This window comes from Tachypleus tridentatus, chromosome 8 (genome assembly GCF_004210375.1).
Source record: "Tachypleus tridentatus isolate NWPU-2018 chromosome 8, ASM421037v1, whole genome shotgun sequence".
Taxonomy (NCBI): Eukaryota; Metazoa; Arthropoda; class Merostomata; order Xiphosura; family Limulidae; genus Tachypleus; species Tachypleus tridentatus.
Genome location: NC_134832.1, coordinates 69,030,299 through 69,039,357, shown reverse-complemented (window position 1 = coordinate 69,039,357; position 9,059 = coordinate 69,030,299). Strand labels below are relative to the sequence as shown.

The 9,059-nt window shown below is 31.5% G+C and overlaps 1 protein-coding gene across 1 annotated transcript; it reads left to right on the top strand.

The window, feature by feature from the left end:
• The first annotated feature begins 410 nt into the window (after positions 1-410).
• Positions 411-1,604, top strand: LOC143222575 (adult-specific rigid cuticular protein 15.7-like). Its single transcript, XM_076449246.1, has 3 exons — positions 411-434; positions 869-961; positions 1,214-1,604. The coding sequence occupies exons 1-3, from the start codon at positions 423-425 to the stop codon at positions 1,589-1,591; spliced, it is 483 nt and encodes a 160-aa protein (XP_076305361.1). The 5' UTR covers positions 411-422; the 3' UTR covers positions 1,592-1,604.
• The last annotated feature ends 7,455 nt before the right edge of the window (positions 1,605-9,059 follow it).

The following is a 9,059-nucleotide window of genomic DNA, read 5'->3' as shown; positions in this document are numbered from 1 at the left end:
TCCTTTTGACTTCGAAACTCAGGACGGCTTTGTGCATATAATCGTATGTGATCACGTGTAGCTTTGATTCGAAATCTTGAAAACTAGCTGCTGTGAAATCCTATTTTCATTTCCACGTGGTTTTAAATCCTACAATAATTCTACAGAAAATGAATAGTACACAGATGTCTTCAGAATACATGTTTTCACCTTGCTATGCACACCAAGAAAGGAATAACCTTGATTTTTGTTATGAACAACACAGTGCTTCATATTCGACTTTGTGTGTGTTGCTTTTTTTCTCAGTGTTCTAGATTGACTTTTTAAATTCAGAATGTCTCACAATCACTGATTTTACTGGATCATGATAACACCACCACATGTATAAAAGTAGACAAAACTGAAGAACAGTCCAAGTTGTCCACAAACACGACAGTAGCAACATGATCGTTAAGGTAAGGAACCGTATTTTCACGTTGACAATTATTAGTATTATAAATTACTAGCCCGTGAACTAAAGTATTAGCTAAGTTTGGTGTATTATTAATATTGAACACTGGATAATCATAACATTATTGTTCACGCAGTATCTCGCATAACTTTATTGTTGAAGGTTTTTTATACCTGGCATAGGATAAGAATAAAAATATAAATAGAATAAACATAATAAAACTTGAATTCTGATTTTTTTAGTTTTAATAAAATTACTTGATTATCTTTCGATCATTTTCTTATATTACCAGACAGTTGCTCCATTTTCAGAGCTTTTAAAGCAAACAAAACAGATGATAACAGTTTCTCATTATTGTATTTATTTATAAGATGACGTATGTAAATACATATAGCTTTTTACGTAATATTTTTATGTTTTAATAGATTTGTTTTTCAGATTGCCACCTTTTTCGCCTTACTTGTTGTCGTTCGTGGTGGTCTGTACCATGGTATAGCAGGCGGTTCTAGTGTCAGTTCTCGCCGCCAGGATGTAAATAATATTTTATCCTATACAGTGACGTATTTTTGCCATAAAGAGTAATAACAATATATTTAACGAATGAAATTCAGCTGAAGGTAATAAGTTGAATTACATAACATATTCACCCACCAATGTTTAGTATAAGCACACATGAAATTTTAGGATAGCTAATTGATTTAACTCGATTCGAATGAAAATTAATGAAGGCAAATGTTTATCGATTGCTTCTAAATTTTTTAAACACAATTTAAAATATTACAGGACTTTGGTAACTACGCCTTCAACTACGACATTGTTGACCCACTCGGGGCCACCAATGGCCATTGGGAGGCTGGAGACGGATACGGAAACAAACGTGGAGCCTACAGTCTGACTGACATCGACGGTCGTGACCGCAGAGTTGAGTACGTTGCTGATGGTGCTGGTTTCTGTGCTGTGGTTAAGACCAACGAACCAGGAACCGCCAATAGTGCTCCTGCTGAAGCCATTGTGGCCTCCAGCCAACCAGGTGTTGTCCCTTACGGACTTACTGTAGTGAAGGCTCATGTTACTACTGCCTATGCATATGGAAATCCTGTTCACGCCGCTGGTATCCATTGGGCTCCTGTGTATGGAACTGGATTCTTGAAGTATCATTAAATGCACATACGTATTTTAGTCCTTTCATTAAGATATATCAATGTACACACACATGAATTATTTTAAAGAATATTCTGTTTCGGCTACTAACATTCTGAGCTTCAAATTCTCGACTACCTAAACCCGAATTCTTCCCGAGTATTAGTATCGTATCTTTATTTACACAAAAGTCTTAACTTATTGCAGTATGCTGAAAATGATAGCGTGTGAGACAGAACTGTATCGTTCTGTCCACCGAGGGGAATTTTTGTATGTACTCACAACTGCCTGTATAGTTTGTATTTATGTAATACATCTTATTTGGTTGGTACAGAAGAACTAGTATCAAATACTTTTCGCGTGTTTTTCAACATAGTATTTTCGAGAATAAAAGTGCTGTATTTTCGAGAATAAAAGAAAGTCGAGCTGTGAACCAGTTGAATAATTACACCTAATGACTCGATTTAATACAACTTATTGCACGTTAACGTTAATATTTATTTATTTTTTTTATAAATATAAAACTTTTTTTTTTTCTCTTTCTTGTTCATCAGCACATTAAACACGACATTAGCTGTGTGTTTCGTTACCAACACAGAATAAAATTTTTAAAATAATTTTCTCAGTCCTAGCTCTTCAGAAAAGAACCCGTGTACATTAAGACAATATTTGAACAATGTTCAGCGAACTACCTGAATGTAAATATCAGTATAACTAGACTGGAAACTGAGAAAAGTATGAAATTCTCATCAATTTTGTTTCACAAATGCACATACTTGAGTATAAGAGATTTTCTACATTTATAGCTCAGTTCACAAACTATGTACGGTTTTACACAGTGCTTGAAGTTAGAGCCTTTAGTTGAGGTGGGGTGCAACTGGTTCGCTTAAACACGATTCGGCTCATCATGGCCGAGTAGTTAGGGCGCTCGACTCCTCATCTGAGGGTCGCGGGTTCGAATCCCCGTCACACCAAACATGCACGCCCTTTCACTAATGGGAGCGTTATAATGTTACAGTCAATCCAATTATTCTTTGGTAAAAGAGTAGCCCAAGAGTTGGTGGTGCGTGATAATGACTAGCTGCCTTCCCTCTAGTCTTACACAACTAAATTAGGGGCGGCTAACTTAGATAACTCTCGTGCAGCTTTGCGCGAAATTCAAAAACAAACAATCAACAAGAGTCTCTGGAAACTACACGTCTGGAATCCCCCTCTATGTTCTTGATATAAAATAAAATAATAGTATTATTTATTCTGACATTTAATCTTTACGACATAAATACTCTGCGGTAATGTCGTGAATTGTCCAACACAATACAGTAAACACTGTTTCGGAGGTCATGCAACTTAATGATTTCAAGTAGTATAACCTTAACAGCATTTTGTATTATTTTGTTCACTGTTTTTTGTCTCGAGCGTTGGCTTTGATCCGACATGGAATTAAGAATCAAATACACATCAAATTACTTTATTAAAACTACCCCATGTCTTCGAATGTGTATTCTATGGGCCCAAAATATCAGTATTTAAACGTAAAATACAGTCGTTATAATAAAAGCATGCAAATTCACAACGATGCATAACTTACTAGACCCATCAGAACTATAAACAGTATTGATACATATTGCACGTCACAACTATATAGGTTCGTATCCTTCGTTAATGTTATTTTGTGTGTGTTTTCTTACAGCAAAGCCAGGGTGGGCTATCTGCTGAGCCCACCGATGGGAATCGAACCCCTGATTTTAGCGTTTATAATATCCTCGAGGCGTTACTGTAGGAGCTACACGATGTATGTTTAGCTCACTTCAAGAAATTTAATGTTTAATAAAAATTTTAAAACCCAAGAAAACTAAAATTATCATAGCAACATGCATAAACAAAAAAAGGAAATGAACAAATGTGTATGTGCTGTGGGTGACTGACACCTCTACTCCCATAGTTTCACCTCCACTGTTTATTGGTACCTTTCCTTCTGATGAACAGATTCTTCCTTCACAGGTTTCTTCAGATTAATCTTGTTCAGCATCACTGACATGACTACAAGGAGCTGGAAAGTTGAACTTGAAGGCCATTCACACAGTGAAAAGGCTTAAAATCTTATAGTTCTGTAAAGAAGAAAAATACAGTTTTGTTCACACTAAATCTTGTTCTGAACACAAAATCTCAATTTAGTCCCAATTTATTTTCAACGTTTTACTAATTCCTGGACAATTAAAATTCAAGTCACCTAAAATTTGCAAAGTTTTTTCTTTTCCAGTTAAATATAGAATTATAAGAAAGTTAACTGTTTAACAAGTTTTACTGCTATTCATTTAATGTTACTATAAAAACTTTGAGAAAAACAGAACAGTATTCAGTATAAATATTTAAAGTTCTTAAATGGAAAAACTTGAAGTAGGCACTTCTTCATGTGCAGCAAGCAATATGTAGACTAAATTATTAACTACAATACCCACACAGTAAGACAGTACAAACAATTCATGGGGTAAAAAAACAACAAAAAAAACACAATACAATTATGAAAACAATATAAAAGTAATAAAAAGAATAGCAAACGAAAACTTTATCACAGGCAACATTTAAAGAAAATATTAAGAAAGTGAGATACCAGTTCAGCATTATAAGCAAACAACCCTGGAAACATTTCAAACAAAAATATAGTAGCATTTTACTGTTTTGTAAGAAAATATTAACACTCCCACAATCATAGTAAACAGTATGATTTTGTAAAGTTCCTTATAACACACTATTTCTTACATCTAGAATATTGCAATAACCTGTTTTGTTTGTCATACTCAAGTTCAAATTCACTCCTCCACAATAACCAACAGTTAAACACACTCACAGAGAGAACAGAGTTCTAAACATTAATATGGATAATACCCCATACAATTTTTAACAAATGACTTGAAGGTCACCATTTATGAAGCCTGCTCATTGTACATAAAAAATATGGCAAACCTATTAAGAAGAAATATACAATTCTGGTCAAAACAATGCTAAACAGAGTAAAACTAACTTAAACCTAATGTTAAGAGCTTATGTATGTGCTAAGCTTTTAATGTTCATTATGCCTTAAATAAGATGATTTATTTAGGTCACTTCAAGTTTAAAATATGTCATGTAAGACAATATTACCATGACTGTACATTTATGTGTGTCAAGTTATTGTTATAACATTGTTGTAAATATCTGCTGAACGTTTTACACACAATTTGTTTGTGTAGAGGTAAATGAAAATAAATAGATAACCATAATACAGTTGATTTTAAACTTTGACTGCATACATGTCTGTCTTGGAAATTTATTTTTAAAATTATGCAGTTTGAACTATGTAATCATGTGCAAAATACTGTGTACAGTAGTGTAATGCGTTAGTCATTACAAGGTATGAAAAAATATGTACATGGTTGTGTCATGTTATACAGTCAAATTAGAAACAACTACATATTGTGTATACATCCAAATGAAAACATTTCCTTTTGCACTCATCCATATATATTTTAAAACTGTGGAATATTAACATACTGTTGGCTGCAACTAGGTAAGCTACATATAATCAAATCCAACCAAAAGTACACTATACACATCATAAAAATCATAACATCTAAGCTAGCACTGTTATCAAATTTAATTTTCAATATGACAAGGAAAATGGACAGAAAATATCGTACAACTATCTTGCTGTTCCTGATTCAAATTTAGAAAAGAGATATGACTAATATTACCACTCTTAACGTTAGTACTACATTACTAAGAGATGTGCGTTACAAATTTATAATGATTCTTGGATGTTTTCCATTGTTCTATAAATCTGGAGTATTTCTCTTAGACACAAATTTATTCTTGCTTAACGTGGGCAATATAGCTTACCTTTCATCACACATTAATTTATAAAATACAACTAAACCAAGCATGTACAAGTTCCACATGCATTGCTGCTAGTAATCACACAAACAGATATTTTACTACCAAACAACATTTGTACTTCAAAATATTAATACTATTTGACTTTTCTGACTGATAAACTTAATACTGATTCAAAGCAGTTTTGATAAATTTTAATTAAAATTGGTTCTTTTATCAAATCAACATCCAAATTTAGCGTTATAAATTATAACTATACTTCACAAATTATACAAAATAATATGCATAAAATTTGAATCTAAAAACACTAAAATATGCCTGAAAATAATTAAATGTTATATGAATAAACTAGAAATAGTTGACAATGAAACACAGAATTGCATTACTAAGAAGACAAGTGTGTGTGTTTTCTTATTGCAAAGCCACATCTGGCTGTCTGTTGTGTCCACCAAATGGAACTGAACCCCTGATTTTAGCATCAACAATTCATAAATTTACCACTGTACCCCCACGGGAACAGAGTGAATCATAGATACATTCTGTTTACCTTTTAGTTTGTAGATGTTATAAATCAATCTAGTGATGAACTGACAATGTCATAAATCATTTTATTTTTTATTATACAAACTAACAAAAAAGTTCAAAATATGATGATAATTACATGTATATTATGATTGAAACATAACTGGACTGAATGTAAATATATCAGCATCTAAAACTAATTTATAAACATAAAACTGCTTCTGTAATAACTTAAACCTATAAATATATAATCATGTACATACTATTGTCCAGAAATACATTTCTGATGTTTAACTTTAAGTATGAAACTTTTTTATTCACGTACCTTTACGATAACGATAACTATTTAGTCATGGTATGTTAACAAAAAAAACACAAAATGTTTATTCAGTTGATTTTTCAAACAATTTGAAAAACTATGAAGAAGCTTGTGAAAAAGTTGAAAATATTTCACATAGGGATAAACATGTCTCTACTGTATCAAATGTACCTACATAGCTGAAACAATTACCATTGTTAACTTTTATCTCTTACAGTGGGGTTAACCCATGACTTGTGAATGTTTCCACATATAAATAATAAAAAATTGAAAATCACCATTATTCATAAGTATGTACAACTTGGTGCCAGTGACAGTACGATAAGTGTTTGTGTACCACTTGCACACTGGTTTTATTTTTGTGTGACTTCTATTTGTGTAGGTATGTGCTTTATTATGTAATTTTGGTTATTTCCTGAGTTTCTTTACATATATATATATATCAATGTTGCACTGTCGTTAATAGTCCATGCTGCCAACTTACTGCCTTAATGGAACAGCACTGAAATGTGTTCAGAATATCCCATCTATCAGTCAAAATCCAAACAGTGATGTCAGTCTAGTTAGTTGCCATGAATAATCATCAAAGATCATACACAAATATCACAGTATGGTGTATATTTCAAATTAATATCTTTTTTTTTTAAAGGTTAGAGGTATAATTAGTAGAAATATTAGGGGTGGTTTCTATTTATTTGCTTTCTACTTTAAAGTATTTAATGGGAACTGTATTCCCACCAAAAAGATTATAATATTATAATGTCCCTAAGCTGAAAGAACAAGCATTTTTGGTTGGACAAGAATTCAAACCCATTACTCTCAGACTATGAGTTGAACTTGGAATATATAAGACCATAACACATAGTTTTGTGACTAAAAGATGAAGATTTCACAAAAGTATCAGGATGAATCTGAATGCATATCTGTTTGATATCAATGTTCCTTTCATTCATTTTTCTCAGTTTTTTATAACAAATATTATAAATAAAATATAACCATTGTGGCAAACAAAATAACAATTTGATATAAAGCAAAAGGTTTGTTTCTTCCTAATTCATAACAACATTCTTACATCAATATGACTTGTAAATTTGACACTGAATCAGGCTGTACAATTCCAGTCTTCACAATATGTGGACTTCGCTGCAAGTTATTATGAAAGGGAAAAGTATTTAACATATTCCAGAAAGAAAACTATATTTGGTACAGTATTTATAATTATAAGCAACAACTTGAACTTTACATACATGCTACCAAAGATATTTCTATGAGATATGTTTGAAAATCTTCTTGTTGTATTTAATTTTTTAAAATCAGTTTTCAAAACTACAATGAACATGCCTCAGACTGATACTGTCATAAACATTAAAAACTTTATATTCATTAGATATACAAGCTGACTTCAGGTTATTTTTGTTGTTTACCTTTGGTGTTAACTTTTGCATCTAGTGTATTGACATTTATAATCTTTCAAAGGTACACTGGATATTTTGCTTGTATAGTCTCTTCATATTTTTTGGAATGACAAAACATTTTTTTGTATCAAAACTACTTGCCCTAATGTTTACTCCACATGACTAACTAAAGCACAAACATTTAGCATGTTCAAGAAAGTAATTACAAATATATCTTAACCACAAATCCTGACTTTTCCAAAATAAATCTGACCATATCCATTCCCTCTCTTCAGTTGATCACTCACCAAATCAGATTACAAGTATCCAGAGAGTAGCTTCTACATCTTACAACAACAAAGTTTCACATACACAAGGAAGTGTAAAGTACAATACAACTATTTCATGAAACAATGGATATGAATCTTTGAATGTTAACCCATTCTTAGATATCCCTCTTTGTTTAACACTGAAGGGAGAGTCTGCAGGATATATTTCAACTAATGATATGCTATGACTAGTCAGTAACATCTTAGTGATCAGCCTTCATTATGCTCTAAATGCCACATTGAAATGTGTAGAAATTCACATACCTACATGTGGTAAAATTAATACAATAGTATTATGATGTTGAACAACCAAGTTACTGCTACAATGAAATTATGTACCTTTCTTTATTGTTGACATGATTTTGTTGGTATTTACCAAAACCAAGTTTTGTGTGTCTGCAGCATTGTTGCCCTCGCAAAAGATGCTATTAGAAAGTTTTCATGCGTCCAAATCATGTCACTCTTTCGCATGTTTTCCTACAAACCATACAGTATATGAAAACTGTGTTTAAAAAATGCATGTTACAACAGTGTAATATATTATATAATCTTTAAGTATTGCTTCTGGTGGTTTGAATGTTATTTATTATTTTATACTAGTAATTATATTTGTTTCTATCTTTACACCTTCTTAACTCTATTACTATGTGTAGGGGTCAGAGGTGTTATCACATTGTAGATTTGCATTCAAAATTTTATTGATCTATTATTTTACGAATATATGTGAATACATGTGGTAGCAGATTGTAGATTGTAATATAAATGTAATAGTACACAATAATTAATTAATTAAAAATAAATATTTAAACAAGTTCCTAAATATCAATTTTGTTTGTCATGCACTATCTGGAAGGCTTCTTTGGTTTAAATTATATTTCTGATGTCCAAAGGCAAATTTTATACTTTTAACAAATAGAAATTTAAATTACCAAATTTTGACAAGCTAGAATATAAAAAAAAACCTCCTTTATTATCTATTTTTTGAAATATTACTATATTTAGAAAATTCAAAAATTCATTCTGTACATTTCTTTGGTTTTGGAAATATTGTTTAT